Consider the following 23,633-nt stretch of genomic DNA (forward strand, 5'->3'; position numbering starts at 1 on the left):
AGTTTTCTTGTCTTGTTTTCTGGTCTCGTATTGTCTCATCTCATCTCATCACATCCTGTCTCGTTGGATCATCTCGTCTTGTCTCATTGGATCATCTCATATCGCCTTGTCTTGTTGGATTGTCTTGTATCGTACCGTCTCGTTTCATCTCGTTGGATTGTCTTGTATCGTATCATCTTGTCTCCTCTCTGTGACCTTTGACTGATGTGATTCACACACTGCAGCTCCTTTTTTTTCTTCTTTTTTTGACTATCACGTAGTTTTTGTTCATGAACTAAATGATCTTTGGTTTCTTGTTTTCCAGCCGGCGCTCAGTAACTTAATCTTAGCTCTTCATTCATCTCTCTCCCACAGTGTGACTCGAAGTTTTCAGCTCGGTTTAAAGTGGATCATCTGAGAATCGACGGCATTCTCGAATGAAATGATTCAGGAAACAGAAAAATAATTTATTCATGGGACACTTTAAAAAAGAACATAAGTTTGGACATGGTGGAAGATATCAAGTGTTTTACTGTCAAAAGTCCAAGTCACAAGTCCTTGGTGTTAAAGTCTAAGTCAGGCCAGGTCATTCAAGTTATGACTCGGGTCTGACTCAAGTCCAAATCATTTGACTCGAGTCGACGCCTCTGGTGACCAGTATAAGATTTTAAAGATATTTTTATTTGAACATGTTTGAAGAAGTCAAAATATCTGCACGTATCTTTTACTTTTACAGTTTACAGATGTTTTTTTTTTTTTAGAAAAAAAAACAAAACTTTATTTTATTTGTAAGTTTACAGAAGAGTGTGTATTATGAGCTCTCCACCTCATGGCTCATTTCCATGACCATGTCTTTATAGGCTGTGAGACTTTGGAGAGCTCGCCCCTAATTGGATAACACAGCTGTCCTGCAGATTGTAGCTGTGCTGTGATTGGCTGTCTGTGCCAACCTCTCTGCAGCTTTCTGTTATCACAGCTCCCCCTCCATAATGTCTCTTTTCTTTTCTCAGAAACAGTCCCGAACACATCGGTATCAATAAAAGCTGCAGCTTGGTCGGTGTCCTGCTCATTTCTGATTGGCTGACTGATGAGAAGCACACGGCTGAAGTTTGGACAGCAGCTCTAACGTGAAGATGAAAAACTCAAAGAGTTTTCAGTTGGATGATTTCATCGCAGGATGGATTGGCGGTGAGTTTTTACACAGGCTGTGTGTGTGTGTGTGTGTGTGTGTGTGTGTGCTGGGCTAGAGGGTCTGTGTGTGTGTGTGGGTGTGTGTGTGAGTGTGTGCTGGGTTAGAGGGTCAGTGTGGGGGGTTGGGACTGGGTGGGGGATGGTCGCTTCTCTTCTCTGCATTTCTGGATGAAATGAAACAAAACTTAAAAACTTTACAAACAGCCACAATCTGAAAGGTTTCCTGCAGGAGAGCCCCCCCCCCGCACGCACACACACGCACGCACACACATGCACACACACATATGTGTAAACAAAGGAGGGGTTCCGAGCAATGCTGCACCCCCTCTTTTTCCCTCACTGATAAATCACCTCCTGAGTTTGACCCTCAGCTCTCAGACAGACATCAGTTTAATGAGTTCAGAAACTCTTTCAGAGACTTTTTAAATTTTAGCTTTTATTTTATTTTTAATTCTTATGAGAAAATGTTTTTTAAAGTGTAATAGGTGCAGTGAGCCGTCTGACCGCCAGGGGCACTGCAACTGCAGCGTTTTCAGTGACAGGCCTCTAAAACTGAGTCCATGTTGTTGTCCTGTTTATTATCACCACACAGCTGCAGCTCATTTTAATAAATAAATAAACAAACATGAGTAAAAGGAAACAGTGACTCAAACACATCTGGATCCAAATGTTGCATTTAAACAGAACATAGTTTGTGTTATTCTTTTTTTTATTTCATCTTTAATTTTTTGTTTTCAGTTTAGTTTCAGTTGATTCTCATTTAAGTTTATGTTCTATTTATTCAGTTTATTTTGTGATTATAAAATGGAGGCTGTTTGTCAGAATTATTCAACAATACAAACAACTCTGTGTGAATGCAGCTGATTCATGTAGACGACTGAGCGTCACAACACACACACACCTTGAATCTATTTTTTATTGTTCATTTAACTTTAAACCATTATTCATATGTAGTTTTAGTTTTAGTTAAATATAATAACCTGGTGAGTACCATCCATGATCCATATAAACTAAAACAAACCAACAGAGGTATGTAAACGTGAAAGTGCTCAGGATAATAAAAGTTTTGAAAAAGAAGCTGCTGACGAGCTGAGCTAAATCCTGAACAACAAATTTGTGTCAGTAATCCTGAAAAATTATGAAAAAACAAACCTAATTGCAAACACACTAAAACACAAAAGTCTTTGTGGATTCTTTCAGAGAAAAGTTCAAATTTGGCCTAAATTAAACAAAAAAAAAAAATGTAGAATTCAATGAACAAGTTTGTTTTCAGTGTTTTTTACTATGTATTTATTCTGGATTTGCTGCATGTTGATATTTCATATTTTTATTGTTCCTGAACCCTAACCCTAACCCTAACTGTTACTGCTGCTGCTGGCGGCAGTAGCTCAGTCCATAGGGACCTGAGTTGGGAACCGGAGGGTCACCTGTTCGAGTCCCCGTCCGGACCAAAATATGGAGCGTGGACTGGTGGCTGGAGAGGTGCCAGTTCACCTCCTGGGCACTGCCGAGGTGCCCTTGAGCAAGGCACCGACCCCCCCAACCGCTTGGGGCGCCTCACCAAGGGCAGCCCACTCACTCTGACATCTCTCCACTTTGTGCATGTATAGGTCCTGTTTGTGCATGTGTGTGTCTTTCGGACCTGTGTGTAATTGACAAACAGAGTGAAAACATTGAATTTCCCGTCAGGGGGATTAATAAAGTAAATAAACTTAAACTCATCACTCTCCTTCAGGACAAATACATTTCTTTCTTCTCATCTTGGACGACAAGCTGCAACGACTCGTCCAAAACTCTGTTGTTTCCCAGATCTCAGGAAGGTGTTTTAAATACAGGATTCAACTCTCAGGAAATAAAAGCTGTCGTAGTTTTAAATTTAGTGGATGGCCCCAAAAGGTCCCTGCCATAAACCCCAGGTCCCTAGTTTAACTCGGGGTCATCTCAGAGTCACTGACGTTAACCTTTAGTTCACATCTCATTATTTATATTTTATGTCTTGACTGAGACTTTAGAATTGGACTCAGCTAAGTTAAAACAAACACGCTCATCAGTTACCTGAATTTCTTCTCTTACTTCAAACAATATGTGTCATAAAATAATACTGTGTAATGTCACAGTAAATCTATAAGAGAAGATTAAAATGATTATTAGGGTCACTTTGGAGAAACTTTATTTGTTACTGTGTTGGTATTTTAAGACTGTTTCAGAGATGGTGACAGACTCACACAATGCACAGAGAACAGTCAGAACAGCAGGTTAATCAGGGCACAGGGGTCCCGTGATGACCGGCCATCGTCCTCTAAAGGAGACAAAGCTTTGTCTCAGCAGGGAGCTCATGTCTTCTCTTTGTTTGTGTATTTAATGGAAGTTAACGGTGTGAATTTCAACACAAAACAAGGTTCCACAATGTTCACATCAGAACAGGAACATTAAAATGTGGTCAGTATAAGTTAAGAAGGTTAATAAATATGAACTGCAGTTTTTTGGGTGAACAACATTCAGTCTGTAGAATGAATGAATAAATGAGACATTCACTGTCCTCATTCAACCTTCGACTTTATGGGAAACAGTTTTCATGGAAACATTTATCTCGATTTTTTCTTCCCCTGCTATTTTCTGCTTCATTTTGTTTCTTTGTCTTTTGGCTGCAGGAGCGTCCAGTGTGGTCGTGGGCCATCCGCTTGACACAGTGAAGGTATCGTGCCAACATTTTACCACACCATTCCTCGACTCTTTATGACTGTCTTGTCCTGATTAAAGCAATGACTATATAAAAGAATTCTGCAGCTGAAGTTTGTTAGTTCTCAGTGACACAATCTGGTTTATTTGTTGTGCAAGAGCAGTTTATCATTATATAAGAGTTCATGTGCCATGTTGAACACATTATCTTACCCCTTAATTCACACTGAGGAAAAACTAACTCTGACAAACCGATGTCCATGAAGTGACGTGGAGCTACGAAGTTTCCACATTAAACACGATGTTGCAGCTGACGTGGTAGTTTTGGCTCCATTTGTTAGTTTGGTGCTTTATCTAAATAAATGAGCTTAAGGACGGTCCCGACTCCACGTTAGCTTCTGTTCTGCTGGTTTTTAAATCTCAAGGTCGTCTCTCAAAAGACTGAAACATGTTCCAGAGTTTGTTTTTTCTGTCTCGATTTCTAAGATAAATAGCCTCCATTAAACAGAAACATCATATCTGAACATCTCTTTAACCTCGCTGTAACTTTTTCCGTCAGTACTTTGCTAACAATGACAGCAAATGAAGAGAGATCTATGAATAAAAAACTCATTGTCCGGGTGATGCTAATTTAACAGAAGCCAGCTACAAAGTGGACGAGACGTTGACTTCCTGTTGTGGTTTATCTGGTTATAAAACTAAAAGTGGTTTGTTTGCTGCAGACGCGGCTTCAGGCGGGAAAAGGCTACAGAAACACTCTACACTGCATCCTCACCATCTACAGGAAGGAAACGGTAAAGTTAAAATAAATGATTCAAATGGACTTGGTCTAAATCACTAAATCTGCATGTTTGATTAATTTAAAAATTATTTTTTTCCTGCAGTTATTGGACAGGACACCAGGGTCCTAATCCACACCTGTGGTGTTTTACTTCTTAATTAACTCTGCCATGTTTTTGGTTCAGTTTTGCTGAGACATGATGTTTTCATGTTTGTCTGTCCGTGTGTTCGCCTGTCCATCTGATTCACGTGACCATGATATCTCAAGATCTCTCATACTGGTACTTACTTTGATCATGAGACTGTTCAGATATTCTCTGAAGTTTTAGTCTACAGCGAACCTTCAACAGCTCCGAACATCCTGAAACTGAACCTCAGAAGTCAATCAAGTCTAAAAAAAATAAGCCAATGTTGATTCACATGGGCCTAGCTAGCAGCAATAAAAACTGACTTTGCATGAACGCACCACAAAGATTAGAGCAGACGGTGGTCGTCTGTATTCATCATTGAAAAAGGGAAACAGGAAGAGCGTCTTGATGCTAGTTAGCCAGTTAGCACATGAACAATACAATCACAGCATATTTACTGTGTGCCAGTGAACAATAACACAAACCATCAGGAAGCGTTTCTGCTAAAGAGATAAATAATCTGACCTCATGGAACAAGTTGGTTTGGTCTCACTCTCTCTGGACTTTAGCTCCTCCTTTACTCAACTCACTTCCTGCTTGTCAAAGGGAGTTTGTTGACTGACGGGCTCTGACGCCTTTGTCGCTGATTCAATGTGTCAAATTAACGACAAAACAGATGACTAAGGCCGAGTGGTGCCGACGGTGCGGGACACATCGCAAAAAACAAGGACGGCAATTGCTCACCGATGTCCTGACATTGACCACTGGCTCAGTCTGTCAGGGCTGCTTAGGACTGTGTCAGGGCCTCTGTGGACCATGTCAGGGCCTCTGTGGTCTGTCAGGGCCTCTGTGGACCCTGTCAGGGCCTCTTAGCACTGTGTCAGGGCCTCTGTGGACCGTGGCAGGGCCTCTGTGGTCTGTCAGGGCCTCTGTGGACCATGTCAGGGCCTCTGTGGTCTGTCAGGGCCTCTGTGGACTGTGTCAAGGTCATCTGTGGTCTGTCAGGGCCTCTTAGGTCTGTCAGGGTCTCTGTGGTCAGTCAGGGTCTCTGTGGACCATGTCAGGGCCTCTGAGGTCTGTCAGGGCCTCTGTGGACTGTGTCAAGATCCTCTGTGGTCTGTCAGGGCCTCTGTGGAGTGTGTCAGTGTCCTCTGTGGTCTGTCAGGGCCTCTGTGGACTGTGTCAGGGCCTCTGTGGACCATATCAGGGCCTCTGTGGTCTGTCAGGGCCTGTGTGGACCATGGCAGGGCCTCTGTGGTCTGTCAGGGCCTCTGTTGACCATGTCAGGGCCTCTGTGGACTGTGCCAAGGTCGTCTGTGGTCTGTCAGGGCCTCTTAGGACTGTGTCGGGACCTCTGCGGACCAAGTCTGTGATCTGTCAGGGCGTCTGCAGACCGTGTCAGGGCCTCTGTGGACCATATCAGGGCCTCTGTAGTCTGTCAGGGCCTCTGTGGACTGTGCCAAGGTCCTCTGTGGTCTGTCAGGGCCTCTTAGGACTGTGTCGGGGCCTCTGCGGACCATATCAGGGCCTCTGTGGTCTGTCAGGGCCTGTGTGGACCATGGCAGGGCCTCTGTGGTCTGTCAGGGCCTCTGTTGACCATGTCAGGGCCTCTGTGGACTGTGCCAAGGTCGTCTGTGGTCTGTCAGGGCCTCTTAGGACTGTGTCGGGACCTCTGCGGACCAAGTCTGTGATCTGTCAGGGCGTCTGCAGACTATCAGGGCCTCTGTGGTCTGTCAGGGCCTCTGTGGACTGTGTCAAGGTCCTCTGTGGTCTGTCAGGGCCTCTTAGGACTGTGTCGGGGCCTCTGTGGACCATGTCTGTGATCTGTCAGGGCATCTGCGGACCGTGTCAGGGCCTCTGTGGAGTGTGTCAATGTCCTCTGTGGTCTGTCAGGGCTTCTGTGAACTGTGTCAGGGCCTCTGTGGACCATATCAGGGCCTCTGTGGTCTGTCAGGGCCTGTGTGGACCATGGCAGGGCCTCTGTGGTCTGTCAGGGCCTCTGTGGACTGTGCCAAGGTCCTCTGTGGTCTGTCAGGGCATCTGCGGACCGTGTCAGGGCCTCTGTGGACCATATCAGGGCCTCTGTGGTCTGTCAGGGCCTCTGTGGACTGTGTCAAGGTCCTCTGTGGTCTGTCAGGGCTTCTTAGGACCATGTCTGTGATCTGTCAGGGCGTCTGTGGACCGTGTCAGGGCCTCTGTGGTCTGTCAGGGCTTCTTAGGACCATGTCTGTGATCTGTCAGGGCGTCTGTGGACCGTGTCAGGGCCTCTGTGGTCTGTCAGGGCTTTTGCGGACTGTATCAGGGCCTCTGTGGACTGTGTCAAGGTCCTCTGTGGTCTGTCGGGGCCTCTGCGGACCATGTCTGTGATCTGTCAGGGCGTCTGCGTACCGTGTCAGGGCCTCTGTGGTCTGTCAGGTCCTGTGTGGACCATGGCAGGGCCTCCGTGGTCTGTCAGGGCCTTTGCGGACTGTGTCAAGGCCTCTGTGGTCTGTCAGGGCCTCTGTGGACCATGTCAGGGCCTCTGTGGACTGTGTCAAGGTCCTCTGTGGTCTGTCAGGGCCTCTGTGGCCCGTCAGGGCATCTGTGGACCATGTCAGGGCCTCTGTGGTCTGTCAGAGCCTCTGTGGACTGTGTCAATGTCCTCTGTGGTCTGTCAGGGCCTCTTAGGACTGTTTCAGAGCCTCTGTGGACCATTTCTGTGATCTGTCAGGGTCTCTGCGGACTGTGTCAGGGCCTCTGTGATCTGTCAGGGCCTCTGTAGACCATATCAGGGCCTCTGTGGACCATGTCTGTGATCTGTCAGGGCCTCTGCGGACTGTGTCAGGGCCTCTGTGGTCTGTCAGGGCCCCTGTGGACCATGGCAGGGCCTCTGTGGACCATGGCAGGACCTCTGAGGTCTGTCAGGGCCTCTGTTGACCATGGCAGGGCCTCTGTGGACCATGGCAGGGCCTCTGTGGTCTGTCAGGGCCCCTGTGGACCATGGCAGAGCCTCTGTGGTCTGTCAGGGCCTCTGTGGACTGTGTCAAGGTCCTCTGTGGTCTGTCAGGGCCTCTTAGGACCATGTCTGTGATCTGTCAGGGCGTCTGTGGACCATGTCAGGGCCTCTGTGGTCTGTCAGGGCCTTTGCGGACTGTATCAGGGCCTCTGTGGACTGTGTCAAGGTCCTCTGTGATCTGTCAGGGCGTCTGTGGACCGTGTCAGGGCCTCTGTGGTCTGTCAGGGCCTTTGCGGACTGTGTCAGGGCCTCTGTGGACTGTGTCGGGTCCTCTGTGGTCTGTCGGGGCCTCTGCGGACCATGTCTGTGATCTGTCAGGGTGTCTGCGGACCGTGTCAGGGCCTCTGTGGTCTTTAAGGGCCTGTGTGGACCATGGCAGGGCCTCTGTGGTCTGTCAGGGCCTCTGTGGACCATGTCAGTGCCTCTGTGGTCCGTCAAGGCCTCTGTGGACCATGTTGCTCTTTAGATGCCGTCACCTTATTTTCTTGCAGTAAATTAGTCCTACTTAGTTTAATCAGGCTTTATTTAGTATTTCTTGTACATTTATAACTTAAATCTGAGAGCATATCTGTGATTGGCTGGTACTGGCCCTGATTATGACCTCTTTGCTCGAACTGTGTTTGACCTTGATGCATCAATGTGAGAAGTACCCGCCAATCACAGTGCAGTGGGATTTACAATAACACGTGGTAGGGACGGGTGTAAAAAGTTGAAGAACTGCAGTGCGACTGTTGTCGTTCATGTTCAAACAGACATCTGATAAACATGTCTGATTCATTCTGTGTTTAATCAGTGAGAACTAAAGAAGAGTCTCCAGTGTTTGCCTGTGGATATTCTCATTTATCCAGGTCATAGTTATCTCAAGGCAATTGAATTGAATGCAACTGGACTTAGTTTTGTCTTAGAAGACGTTTCACCTCTTATCCAAGGATTTTGGACAGGGAAGACAGATGGTTTGAAAGAGGTGTAAAAGAAGCCATCTATGTGAAAATGTAAAAACCATCTCTCAATAGAGGAGGAGGTCTGCGACACCACCTATCTCCCACCTATAATGCTGTGCTTTCATCCTTGCCCAGGAGATTTAACAACTTAACCTCTAAAAAACAATGATCGTTCACAAATGGCCTCATGTGACTCTAACGACTCCAACGACCACCGTTGCAGCAGGAGTTTCAACGACCGTCGTTGACACATCATTGGAGCACTAAAGAACCAGTGACATCATTGGCCTTGTGAAGACCTCCTCAGATGTTAAATACCTGGGTGCTTCCACACCAGTTCATCAGACCAGTTCCAGCCTAGTCAGACATGCATGAACTGATGAAGCCTCTTGGATAAGAGGTGAAACGTCTTCTAAGACAAAACTAAGTCCAGTTGTGTTCAATTCAATTGTCTATAGGGGGTGGACAGTGTGGTGTGCAGAGAAAATGTAAAAACTTGTTGTCAGAAACCACAGATCTGCTTTTCTCAGTGGTCACAAGATTTATACAGACAGCTGTGTTTAACTCCCAGCATGTGTCTCTCCCCCGCTGCTCACAGAGAATACTTTCCACAAAGACAAAATATTTGGCTTCAGCCCATGTTTCATTCTCTGCATCGCAGCCACTGACCTAAATAATCTGAGTTTAAACTTCAGACTGCAGGTTTGATTTATTCACAATCACATGCAGTAACTCCTTCCTTTGTGTTTCTCAGGTCTCCGGTTTCTTTAAAGGCATGTCTTTCCCGTTGGCCACCATCACCGTCTACAACTCAGTGGTGTTTGGCTTCTTCAGTAACACACAGAGACTTATTAGCAAGTATCGCTATGGTGACGGGCGGCATCCCTGCGGCATGGTGGACCTGACTGTGGCCAGTATGCTGACTGGACTGGTGTCAGTGGGTCTGGGAGCTCCGGTTGATCTCGTCAAGATCAGACTGCAAATGCAGACGCAGATGGTTGTAACAGGTAACTCCGACAGAAGGAAGGGTTAGGGTTGGGTAACTCTCCGTCTCTAAGAATTCACTCCGCAGCTGAAGATAATATGAGACATATGGGATTTTTGTTTTTGTAGTTTTTTTTCCTCCTGGTTTTCAGGCACATTGTAGACATTGTTGCAGATGAACAATAATCCTGTCAAGATGGTGACTGTGCAGAGCCACCCTGCTACAACAGGCTTAATTCATCCAGCTTTGCTTTTTTTTTTTAAGCTTGAAAAAAGAAAAATATGTTGAAAAATATGAAAACCTACATCACTGCATGTGATGCAGCTCCAGTTAGTGATATGGAAACAATTCAACCTCATCACAGTGTTTACTTTGAGAACAGCAAGTTCAGGTTGCTTGATATTTAATCTGGATTAATTACTTGCCTTTTCTGAAGCTTACTGTGGGCGTATTGTTTCCAAACGCTCGCCTGCTTCTGTCTCTAAATGTAGCTGTTCAAGGTTCGAGGTACCTATCTGAATCATGTCACGTAACCGGTACTTTAACCTCTGTTCACCTCAGAAACCGTTCACCAGTGGTGAAGTTCATTTTTCAAAATTGGAGGAATTCTCCATTTTAAATGTTTCACATCAGAGGTTCATAGACTTTGAGCTACACTTGAAAACAACCTCATGTTATTCTGACCTCACATTGTGTTTCATCACTGTTCTGTGGATTCTCTGAACCATGAACTCAGCTGTTGTTGTTGTCTCTTGTGTTCATCTCTTTGAGCTGCATCAGTGTTCTCAGTCTTTCTTTGGTGGCTCTCTCATAACTTCATGCTCCATTCTTGCTCTTTCCTTGATGTATGAGAAACGCTGCCAGAGTGGCGACTTAACATTGACATTTAATAACATCAGCAGGTAAAGACACAGAAGCGTCAAGCAATATACAGGACCAGGTCCATGTATACAGGACCTGGATACAGCATTGATGACGGGGCCGCGTTCAATCTTATGAAAGTTGGTCAGTGGAGCACGACGCCTAAAAAGCTCTATTTCCATACTATGAAATTACCTGAATGATCAGCGCTACTTCTGCATCTTCGGGCCCACAGAGCAGAAGGACTGCTGAGCACGGCCGAGTGAGGGCAAGTGACCGAGAGGCTGAGCGGCTACGTGGCACCTTCCACCGGCCAAGCAGCTGACATCACTCCGCTTTCCAAATATTGGCAGACTGAATGAATTAAATCTTGACAGCAGAACAAGCCTTTTCTCAGGGGTTATGACTTTTCAGACGTCTCTTTGACAAATTAAGTCTGTGAGGAAACATCTTTTTGGGCCCAGTGACATCACATAACAGAACTCAGAAACTGCAGTACGTCTGTTTGGCCACTATGAAAATTGACTCCCTGGGGTGTGATCTGATGCAGCGTTCTGGTTGGTCTGCCTTCACGCTGAGATCAACACTAGTGCAAAATGTTGGAAGTAAAAACCCTCGATCCTGCGTCTACAGTGACGGAGCTGAAAGGAAGTGATGTTTCAGTCAAGCAGGAAATACTGAGCGAAGTTTAGGAGCCAAGTTGAAGCTCTGAGGGAAACCAAAGTGTGTGTCAAAGTATGATTGACAAAAGAGTTACTCTTTCAGCTCACACACAGGTGTAACAGTGAGAAATATTTGTATTCATCCACGGAGTTAAAGTTTTAACTTTTCCCCTCGAAAAACGGCATGACATGGCTTGTCACCACTCATTGCGATTTTGGACTTTGTGTGTGTAGGCTGCTCTGGTGCGAAATCCATAAGAAATACAAGAAAAATGATGCCGGATTCCGGAAGCTGAGAGCTTCCTGAATCTGGTGATACCAAACATCACATGGGCTGCGTCCGAAAGGCCAAGTAGTATGGATTGTAGTAGACCAAATTAGTATGTAGTATGTCCGAAACCGTAGTAGAGAGGAGTAGTATGCTCCCACCCCTACTAAACACGCCTACATTGTAGTATGATGGCAGAGCATACTGCAGGGCTACTACTTACCCAAAATGCACTGTGGGCTTCTTCTTTGTCTTCTTCTTCATCGTAGATGTTGCACGGCATGTTACCGCCCTCATCAGTCTCCTATTTAAATGCAACATGCTCGCTGCCCAGCAAGATTCAAAACACCATGGCGGAGCAATGGCAGCTGGTGGCTGGAGCAGTGCATCAATACAGATTTAACTACACGCACACTTTGTTACATACATATATATACATGTATATACATATATATATACATATATACAGTACAGGCCAAAAGTTTGGACACACGTTCTCATTCAATGCGTTTTCTTTATTTTCATGACTATTTAAATTGTAGATTCTCACTGAAGGCATCAAAACTATGAATGAACACATGTGGAGTTATGTACTTAACAAAAAAAGGTGAAATAACTGAAAACATGTTTTATATTCTAGTTTCTTCAAAATAGCCACCCTTTGCTCTGATTACTGCTTTGCACACTCTTGGCATTCTCTCCATGAGCTTCAAGAGGTAGTCACCTGAAATGGTTTCCACTTCACAGGTGTGCCTTATCAGGGTTAATTAGTGGAATTTCTTGCTTTATCAATGGGGTTGGGACCATCAGTTGTGTTGTGCAGAAGTCAGGTTAATACACAGCCGACAGCCCTATTGGACAACTGTTAAAATTCATATTATGGCAAGAACCAATCAGCTAACTAAAGAAAAACGAGTGGCCATCATTACTTTAAGAAATGAAGGTCAGTCAGTCCGGAAAATTGCAAAAACTTTAAATGTGTCCCCAAGTGGAGTCGCAAAAACCATCAAGCGCTACAACCAAACTGGCACACATGAGGACCGACCCAGGAAAGGAAGACCAAGAGTCACCTCTGCTTCTGAGGATAAGTTCATCCGAGTCACCAGCCTCAGAAATGGCAAGTTAACAGCAGCTCAGATCAGAGACCAGATGAATGCCACACAGAGTTCTAGCAGCAGACCCATCTCTAGAACAACTGTTAAGAGGAGACTGCGCCAATCAGGCCTTCATGGTCAAATAGCTGCTAGTAAACCACTGCTAAGGAGAGGCAACAAACAGAAGAAATTTGTTTGGGCCAAGAAACACAAGGAATGGACATTAGACCAGTGGAAATCTGTGCTTTGGTCTGATGAGTCCAAATTTGAGATCTTTGGTTCCAACCGCCCTGTCTTTGTGAGATGCAGAAAAAGTGAACGGATGGATTCCACATGCCTGGTTCCCACTGTGAAGCATGGAGGAGGAGGTGTGATGGTGTGGGGGTGTTTTGCTGGTGACACTGTTGGGGATTTATTCAAAATTGAAGGCACACTGAACCAGCATGGCTACCACAGCATCCTGCAGCGACATGCCATTCCATCCGGTTTGCGTTTAGTTGGACCATCATTTATTTTTCAACAGGACAATGACCCCAAACACACCTCCAGGCTGTGTAAGGGCTATTTGACCAAGAAGGAGAGTGATGGAGTGCTGCGGCAGATGACCTGGCCTCCACAGTCACCGGACCTGAACCCAATCGAGATGGTTTGGGGTGAGCTGGACCGCAGAGTGAAGGCAAAGGGGCCAACAAGTGCTAAACACCTCTGGGAACTCCTTCAAGACTGTTGGAAAACCATTTCAGGTGACTACCTCTTGAAGCTCATGGAGAGAATGCCAAGAGTGTGCAAAGCAGTAATCAGAGCAAAGGGTGGCTATTTTGAAGAAACTAGAATATAAAACATGTTTTCAGTTATTTCACCTGTTTTTGTTAAGTACATAACTCCACATGTGTTCATTCATAGTTTTGATGCCTTCAGTGAGAATCTACAATGTAAATAGTCATGAAAATAAAGAAAACGCATTGAATGAGAAGGTGTGTCCAAACTTTTGGCCTGTACTGTATATATATATATATTTCATGTATAATGTCGCATTGTTGTGGCTGCACAGGTCTGTACGCCTCTTTCATTATGTGTAACAAGCTAAAGGTTGAAGTTGCAGAAATATACAATTATCAACACACACAGTTTTCATTGGTCAAAAATTTATTTCTGCTAATATGATTATGAACAAAGTGGTCTGTTTATTGGACATTCACATTCGTTTGACATTCAAAAGAAAAGTAAGTATCTATTATATGCTAAAACTATTTGAGTGAATGATGTCAAACCAACTGTTTAACATAGAGGCTAATATTCCTCACATGCCACAACACTTCTTTTTGAAATATATCTTATGTAGCCTATAAGTTTTGAGGACTTTTTAAATGTAAAAAAAACTAAGCTATTATTCTCCATATAAAGCTATTATTGACCATGTGACCTCTGGATGCCAAACCAACTGTGGAATATTTGAGGAATATTAGACTATGTTAAACTTAAAGGCCTCAATTTTCACTAAATTGATTAATCAGCTTTCAATACTTTTTAAATCTCTGCAGACACCCTGGATGTAATATCTTGGAAACCTTTCACAACTCACCAGCACATGTGCAGTAGATACAGATATCACTTAACACGGGATCATTTCTAGTAGCATATGCTATAAAGACTGTAGCACTGTACAGCCCTGCTGTAATATTTAGCGACATTTATGAGGCCAACAATCAGACATCAGAAAAAACACTATTGTCACATCACAAGTGTACAGCTGTAAAACCTCATGTTACATGTTACATGAGTTAGAGGGGACAGGGGACAGACCCGAAGAACAGTCAGGTGGGTAAAGAGTGGCCAGCTTCATTTTTGGGCAATTTCAATAGTCACAGGTGCGTTCAGATTTTGGTGCAGTACCTCAGCCAAACCAGCAGATGGGGTGCTTTTGTAGGCACTCCATCCGCTGGCAGAGCAGAGGTACAGCACATGTGCCGTACCTCTGCTCTGCCAGCAGATGGAGTGTTTTCCCACCAATCTTTTGGTATGTCCGAATGGACCCAACTTGTTTAGTAGGTAGGAGTAGTACCTAGTGGTAGTACGTAGTAGTAGTATGCAGTATGCCAGTGGGCCTCTCGGACACAGCCCCCGTTTGATCACGTAGTGCGCCTGGGAGATACCATTTAACAGAGAAGGAGGGGAGCATGGACGCCGGCGTCCGAGCAGAGTTAGAAAGGTTAAAGATGATCCAGGATTATTTTGACACCAACATGATGCAGAGATGGTTCACTGAGACCTGCAGAAGAAGAGTGTTTGATACTCAGGGATTTTATTTGGAATTGTGTTGCTGTGTTAAACAGAAAAGCAATAAAACTGAGGTCAGAAGCAGTTTAATTACAAGATGAGATGGCACGTGAAACATCGATAGCATTTTATTTGTTTACGACGTCTGTTGATCCAGACTCTTTGATAAAGGTGCAACGTGCCAGAAAGTGTCAGGCAACAGTCTGAATGTTATTTCAGCACAGTCTGCTGTGACTGATGTGTCTGACGTCTTCTGATACCATAAACCTGATTGTGTATGGAGCAATGTGAATGTTTTTTTTATCACCACAATCAAAAAGTTAGTCATTATTGAACTGGATGAAGTAGAGTTTTTCATTAACCCTGCCAGAGTTTGTTGCTCCACTCCCACTGTACAGTCAGTCAGCAAAGTCAACGGTCCGACGTGAACGTTATGCATGAGACAGTCTCTTTACAAACTCGCCCACTGGTTTCATTACGTTTTCTTTCAATATTGTGAATGAAAAAAACCCACTGACATACACATTCTCTCTGCTAAAGTTAACAGACACCTTCACCCAAAAAACTGTATATCATATATATGTATATATATATATATATATGAGCCAGTAACTGAATAAAGCCAGTTTCCTCTGATGTTCAACAGTCAGACCTGAAGGAAACAAACAAAGTAAACCTCTCAACAACTGCACGTTCTGCTGATCACATTTAATTCGTCTTCTACAGAGAACCTGCAGCTCGCAGGCAATGTTTCGAATGGCACCAGTATCCCTCTGCGCTCCATTGACACGAACAGCCAGAGACTCTACCGAGGCCCCATCCACTGCATCAGCAGCATCCTGCAGAGTGAGGGCCTGCAGGGCCTGTACAGAGGGGGCGGGGCCATGCTTCTGAGGGACGTTCCTGGATACGTGCTCTACTTCATCCCGTACTCCATCTTCTGTGATCTGCTGAAGCCAGACGCCATGTCAAGCCCGCATCCTGGTTCCATCTGGCTGGCTGGAGGACTGGCAGGTAAATGTCTGACTTTAAAAGTAAGTAAGTAAGTAAGTAAAAAACATTTCCATAGCAACAGAAACTTTATTAGAGTTCAGTCAACTGAATGCTGGAGGTGGACAGGTGTTTGAGGCAAGTAGCTACAGACTGGGGAGTCCACTATATGTCCCAGTATCTCAGCAGGAGTTTTGGCTCTACACCCACAGCATGTTGCGAGTTTCCCACAGACTGCTGCCTGTGAGTCGGTGCTGATGTGTATGTGTTTCCATAGAGTGAGAGAACCTGATCAGGTCTGCCATGCACAGTAAATAAATCAGTCACAAGTGCATTTGGCTTAAATACAGAGTGTGTTTGGAGCTAATTCGGCTCTGAATTCAACATCTGTCAGATATAGTTAATCACATGCAGATGGAGAGGCCATCAGATGAGAAGAACAGTGAGGGTTTTAGGGTTTAAAAGATACTATGTACACTCAGAGGTGTATACTGTACCTCTCTATTCTGTCCTCTAAGACAGGCCAATTAAACATTTAATGCATGATTAGTGCGAGTCCATCCATCACCAAGAGTAATCATCAGCAGCCGAAGCTGAATGTCCCAACGAAATCTAATTTAGCATAAACCCAAATTGCCTTTCAGGGAACTCCAGGAGAGTCTGTTGGTCAGTCGATATGATGACATATGATAACATCGTCTTCCTCCATCATCCTTTAGTTCATCTAATGTCCACCAGAGGCTGGCTCCCAGAGTGAGTCCGTCCCCACAGACCTCCATGTTAACATGTAGAAATAAACATGTTTACAGCCTGTTTGGTCTCTGCAGATCATTTCAGTATTCATCACAACTTCTGTTGAACTCACTTGTTAACAGTTTATTAAGACTTTATTAAGTTACACATCATTTAGGCGGTGGGGCCTCTTTGACTGACAGGTTGGTAATGTACATTAACAGGTTGCTACCACAGTGACAACATCAGTTAGGAAACGTGATCATAGTGTAACACCAGATTCAAAGAGTTAAGGTGTAGCTGTCTGTATTTCAGTGTGTTTTCAGGTCAGGGGAGTTACCTGTACCATTTTGGTTGACTGAAAAAAGGATTTTGATGTCACTCTAGTGAAAATTGGCATTAGCATCATCTCTGTTATCGACAGCTGTAAATGCACCGTGCTAACTAAGCTAGCAGCTAGCATTAGGGTTAGCTCTACCCTGTCATTCAACTGTAGTCACTTCTGGCTCCAAAAATCCAAGATGGTGGCATCAAAAATGTCAAAGTCCAAAGCTTCAAAACGGGAGTCCATAGACCAGTGGGTGACATCACAGTGGCTACATCCATTATTTCAGGCGTCCTGTGGCTACAACTAATGAGTTGACTCTCAGGAAGACGTTTTGGGGTGAAAGAGTTGACAGACGTTGGTGAATCAGTATCTGTCAGGAATTACAGGCTGCGATTGTTGTGACATCAGAAACCAAAATGGTGTGGAAATAAATTGTGTACAAAAAGAAAAATACTTGATATGATTTTGATAAATAGGATCTGAAATCCGAGCTGTTTTTAGAAGTTACTTAATATTAAATTCCCTGTTTGCCTGGTTTATGTTCATCCTGTGTGTTTTTATGTGAAGCACTCAGTGCAAATCATTTTCTTATTTTAAAGCACTTTGTGCTGCATTTCTTGTTTGAGAGGTGATTTATAAATTAAGTTTATTATCATTCAGTATTTTCATTATAGATTGGAGCATTAATGGAAGATATGTTGGAGTAAAAAATAAATAGTATATTTGGTTCAGAAAGGTAGAGGAGCAAAAATAAAAATAAATATAAATAGTTAAATACATAAAAAGTACCTAAGTCATATTTACATCCAGGAATAAATTAAGTCCTCCAATAAGTCCACTTAGTGTCCGTGTTGTTTACTGTGCAGCCGCAGGATTATTAACTGTACGACCCAGATCAGCTGCGATCTGCTCAGCGACTGTTCTCTGTTTGTTTGTGCAGATTATTGACATCTGAAAAATGTTTTTACTGACTTGGGAAACAGGAAGTGGGGCTCCATCCATAAAGCGGTGAGATAAATACACGTGACCTCATCTCACCTGTGAGGTGTTTTGAAGGTTGATAAAACAGTGACCTAATTTCAGGGAGAAATTACAAAGCCTTTGTTTTCTAACATTTTGACGTTCACTTCAAACATCTCAATCCTGATGTTTTCCATGAACACTCAGGTCCTTGGCAGTAGCTAAAAGTGAGCAGTGAGTGTGTAAACTTAAAGCGATGAGATGTTTGGATGTTTGGCCTGTTGAGAATCATCAGTTATAACCATGCACGCTTTAACTGAATCCATACAGGTCAGAAAATATCCAAAAGCAAAGACGGCAGCTGTTCAGCTCTATATTGAAGTGAAGCATGTAAACTGAGGTGTTATAGCTGGACTACTGAAAGCAGCTTCAAGTTTTATACCCCTTCTTTTCAGTTTAAAGGGACAGTTCACCCCAAAATGAATGTTGGGTGTTGGAGGCATCAGCTGTAAAGATGTTTGCCTGCTCTCCAACATAATAGAACTAAATCTGTTGTAGAAACTCAACATTGATGTTTCTTTGCACAAATCATGACCCGTTCACTCCAGATAATCCACAGACTTTTTTGTGAGCAGTTTCATGTAGGAACTATTTTTTTTCTAATAAACTACACCCACTGACTGTATCACTATGCAGAAGGAAGCTGCATCTACTATGAGCTCACTTAGCACCACTGAGCTAATTAACATTACAGCTCAGCTGAGAATGACACCATTAATGTTTATTAATGTTTACATCTCATGCTGTCAGGAGCATGAATCTTCTCATCTATGAGTAGATGCACAATTCCTAATGTTCATAAGTCAGACATCTGCACGGCTGATATCTCCAACACCGACAGACTAAAAAACAGAACAACAGATATGTCTGTTTGATTTTGGGTTAACTGTCCCTTTAAGCCTTTATTTCAGTGTAGTTGGACGTTATTCATTTATGATCTGTGTCCACATAATGGATTTTACTTACTTACTCCCAGTGAGAAGAGAGTGTACGCGGCACTCCACAGTTTTTGTGCGCCCGCTTTGAGCGCTTGTAGTTGAAAATCTGACCTTTTCAGAGAGGCGCTGCTCACATCACTGCCTCTCTTTTTTAGCTATAGCTGATGTCTACCATCAGTACCGGCTGGCGGATGCTGTGCGTCGTGCTCTGTCACCGATTGATTTGTAAACTTGCTGACTCTGGAGTCAGCGCTCTCTTAGTGATGTGTTACATTAGCTGCCCAGCTAAAGTTACTGTCAGTATATCGTTGTCATAGAAACAAACCAACGAGCACCATTTCATTACAATAAAAAAAGTGCCGGGAGCATTTTTATTTATTTTATTTTTAAGTGCTGTAATGAAACGCTCTCATTGTTTTTAAATGTCATCCATCGTCCAGTTTCTATTACTAGGATATTTTTTCACATTTCATTTCTGTTGACATGTTTTTGATTTTCTTTCAGTCTCCAAAGAGATTACAGTTTTGGTTTTGATTACTTTTATTAAATACTTAATTCTGAGTGGTTCATGAATATATGCGGTGGAACTTCAAGTGACACTGCAGCAGGACACTTTTTGTTTCCTGGTACTTTCCCACTGAGTGTTGATATAATTTAACTGGTTTCATGAGAAGCACCTGAAGGCAACATTAGCTTTAGTCTGGTAATTAGGTCTGATATTTGGCGGTGCAGCAGGTTCAGCTGAGCCTTCAGAAGCTTCGCTGTCCCGAAGTGTGATTATCCTGAGGTTCATTCAAACTTCAGTCACTCTCAATCAATCAATCAATTTTATTTATAAAGCCCAATATCACAAATCACAATTTGCCTCACAGGGCTTTACAGCATACGACATCCCTCTGTCCTTATGACCCTCGCAGCAGATAAGGAAAAACTCCCCCAAAAAAACCCCTTTAACGGGGAAAAAAAACGGTAGAAACCTCAGGAAGAGCAACTGAGGAGGGATCCCTCTTCCAGGATGGACAGACGTGCAATAGATGTCGTACAGAACAGATCAGCATAATAAATTAACAGTAATCCGCATGACACAATGAGACAGAGAGAGAGAGAGAGAGACAGAGACAGAGAGAGAGATGCAGGTAATAACAGTAGCTTACAACAACATTATTGAAAGTAATAATATTATAGTTATAGTTCTGGTTACTGTGGTACAATATGTTGAAAGTATGTATTAATATCTGGCAGTATACATGTGTGACAAAAGTCATATGTGTATAATAACAGTAGAAGTATGACTAATGACTAATGATGGCAGCAGCAGCAGGAGGCATCTGGCAGGACCACGGCAGCAACACAACCACACACGTCACGCTGTCCAGGCACCGCTGTGATATGAGTTAATCTGAGAGACAGTGGAGCACAAAGGCTCCGGAGAAGAAGCCGAGTTAGTGACATCCAGAATGGCCGAGTTAGCAAGATGCAGTAATAGAATACGAGAGAGAGAGAGAGAGAAGGAGAGAAGTTGCCCGGTGTATTATAGGGGGGTTCTCCGGCAGACTAGGCCTAAGTCAGCCTAACTAGGGGCTGGTACAGGGCAAGCCTGAGCCAGCCCTAACTATAAGCTTTATCAAAGAGGAAAGTCTTAAGTCTAGTCTTAAATGTGGAGACGGTGTCTGCCTCCCGGACCGTAACAGGAAGATGATTCCACAGGAGAGGAGCCTGATAGCTGAAGGCTCTAGCTCCTGATCTACTTTTGGAGACTTTAGGGACCACGAGTAACCCTGCGTTCTCAGAGCGCAGTGTTCTGGTGGGATAATATGGCACTATGAGCTCACTAAGATATGATAGAGCTTGACCATTTAGAGCTTTATAAGTTAACAGTAAGATTTTAAATTCAATTCTGGATTTTACAGGGAGCCAGTGCAGAGAAGCTAAAACAGGAGAAATATGATCTCGTTTCTTAGTTCCTGTTAGTACACGTGCTGCTGCATTCTGAATTAGCTGGAGAGTTTTTAAGGACTTACTAGAGCTACCTGATAATAGAGAGTTACAGTAATCCAGCCTTGAGGTAACAAAAGTGTGGACCAATTTTTCTGCATCTTTTCGGGCCAGGATAGGCCTAATTTTCGCAATATTACGCAGATGAAAAAATGCAGTCCGTGAGGTTTGTTTTAAATGAGAATTAAAAGACAAATCTTGATCAAATATTACTCCGAGGTTTCTTATGGTAGTGCTAGAGGCCAGAGCAATGCCATCTAGAGAAACTATGTCATCAGATAAAGAGTCTCTGGGTTGTTTGGGGCCAAGAACAATAACTTTTTCAGTTTTGTCTGAATTTAACATCAGGAAATTGGTGCTCATCCAAGTTTTTATGTCTTTAAGGCAGTTATGGAGTTTAGTTAATTGATTACTTTCTTCTGGCTTCATCGATAAATACAACTGAGTATCATCCGCATAACAATGAAAATTTATAGAGTGATTTCTAATGATGTTACCTAAAGGAAGCATATATAGAGTAAATAGGATTGGTCCGAGCACAGAACCTTGCGGAACTCTAAAACAAACTTTGGTACGTAAGGATGATTCATTATGAACATCAACAAACTGAAAACGATCAGATAAATAAGATTTAAACCAGCTTAGTGCAGAACCTTTTAGGCCAATTAAGTGATCCAGTCTCTGCAGTAGAATTTGATGGTCAATTGTGTCAAACGCCGCACTAAGATCTAATAAAACAAGTACAGAGACAAGTCCTTTGTCTGAAGCAATCAGAAGGTCATTTGTAATTTTTACTAGTGCTGTCTCAGTGCTATGATGCACTCTAAATCCTGACTGAAATTCCTCAAATAAATTATCATGGAGAAAATCACACAGCTGGTCTGTGACTACTTTCTCAAGGATCTTTGACATAAAGGGAAGATTAGATATTGGTCTATAGTTGGCTAACACCTCTGGATCCAGGGTGGGCTTTTTTAGTAGAGGTTTAATTACAGCTACCTTAAAAGACTGGTACATAGCCTGTTAATAAGGATATATTGATCATATCTAATATATGAGTGTTAACTAAAGCCAGTGTTTGTGCCTCACGTCACATGTCGACAGCAGCAGCAGCTAAAGGTTTGTCTTCTCCTCTTCAGGGTCCATTTCCTGGGTCACGGCCACGCCAGCTGATGTAGTGAAGAGTCGAATGCAGGCCGACGCTCAGCTGCAGAGGAAGTACAGAGGAATCTTACACTGTATCATCCACAGCTACAGGACGGAGGGAGCACACGTGAGTCCTTACTTCAGAGTTTGGTTTACAGCTGAAACATAATGCGACTCTGAAAATGTTGTTACAGACACACTTTAAGTTTTAGGACGTTCTCTGCTTTGATAGCTGTAGAAGTAAAACCAAAGACAATTCAGGAGTGGAAACATCCAGAATCAATTGTCACTTCATTTTTTAAACCATCGCTATGAGACTGACTTTGGAGTTTTATTTCTCTCGCTCTCACAAACATGATACCTCACACTGACCTCCCCGCCCACCCAGACCTCTGTCTCCTGGGTGATGTCAGGGGAGGTGTCTTTTTTTATCTCTCCGACACCAGACTGTGACCATTCAGTCACTTTTTGCCCTCATGATGGAGCACCACAAAGCACCAGTACCACTTGTTCATATTAATAAATGAACTGTGAGTTTGTTTTGAGCTCACACTGAAGAAATACTCGCATTTATTAGCGCTGCTTTAACGATTTAATTTTCTGCAAACATCTAAAAGGTCACAGCAAAAAAGAAAAAACCTCAGCACTGCTGTGTGTGAGACGAACCGGGTGCTTCAGATTAAAAACATCAGGGCTTCTGCTTTGATTTACTTAATTATCACAGGACTAAATTGAACTTTGGCATAACAATACTTTATTATAAAATGCTTTATTTAAATTCATTTAAATTGCACTTTATTTAACTTGTCATTATAATAGTACTTTTTTCAACTTTGTTAAAATAGTACTTCATTTTACTTTAGTTTAACATTATGTTTTACAACTTGACTATAAGCGTACCTTATTTATCTTTATTATAATAGTAATATATTTAATTGATTTGAACATTACTTTTTAAAATATTATTATAATAGCACTTAATCTTAAATATACCAGTACCTTATTTGTATTCATTATAACATTATTTGATTTCATTTTATTGTAACAGTTTATTTAATAGTTTAGTTTTCATTTAGTATTTCATAAGTCTGCAGTAGTTCAGAGATTTCAATGAAAGGGTGTAGTCCACGAGTTGTGATTCAGCCTAAAATATTGAGATATTCATGTCATTTCTAAAAAAAAAAAAGAAAAAAAAGCTCTCAAATATATTTTAAAAGCATCAGGTTTGACTTTTAGTTAATGAATTTTTAATTAAAGGAGAAGTCTGGTATTTTGCACTTTGAGCCCCATGTCTGGGTTGTTTATGATGAAATAGAGTGGCTGAGACCACAAGAGTGACGATTGCTCCTTCTCTGAGAATTTGACTTTCCCCTGCCTGGCTTACCACTGCTGCCTCTGGCCATGTGTGAACCTGTCCTAAAACCACCCTAAACGTTCGTTTTCAAAGCCTTGAAACTCACCTATAGGTCAATGGTGTTCCTTGATGTTCTGACATAAACATTGTAGCAAACTGTGGTTTCCATCTGTGTTTCACTGTTCGTCTGAATTGTGGAACTATTTTTTCAGCTTCCTCACACCCGTGTGTAAACTTCCGCTTGATTGTTCGTTTGACCCTGAAGCGTTATACACTCCAGCCCACTTGAT

The 23,633-nt window shown here is 43.1% G+C and overlaps 1 protein-coding gene across 1 annotated transcript in view; it reads left to right on the forward strand.

Moving 5' to 3' along the window:
* Nucleotides 1–942: 942 nt before the first annotated feature.
* slc25a48 (solute carrier family 25 member 48) overlaps nt 943–23,633 on the forward strand; it is a 29,474-nt gene continuing 6,783 nt past the window's right edge. Inside the window, exons 1-6 of the mRNA XM_033617728.2 lie at nt 943–1,167; nt 3,822–3,865; nt 4,572–4,643; nt 9,448–9,700; nt 15,567–15,854; nt 21,983–22,116. Coding sequence (XP_033473619.1) covers nt 1,113–1,167; nt 3,822–3,865; nt 4,572–4,643; nt 9,448–9,700; nt 15,567–15,854; nt 21,983–22,116 — 846 coding nt within the window. The 5' untranslated portion in view covers nt 943–1,112. The remainder of the gene's footprint in view (nt 1,168–3,821; nt 3,866–4,571; nt 4,644–9,447; nt 9,701–15,566; nt 15,855–21,982; nt 22,117–23,633) is intronic.

Source organism: Epinephelus lanceolatus, chromosome 7 (assembly GCF_041903045.1).
Source record: "Epinephelus lanceolatus isolate andai-2023 chromosome 7, ASM4190304v1, whole genome shotgun sequence".
Classification (NCBI taxonomy): Eukaryota; Metazoa; Chordata; class Actinopteri; order Perciformes; family Serranidae; genus Epinephelus; species Epinephelus lanceolatus.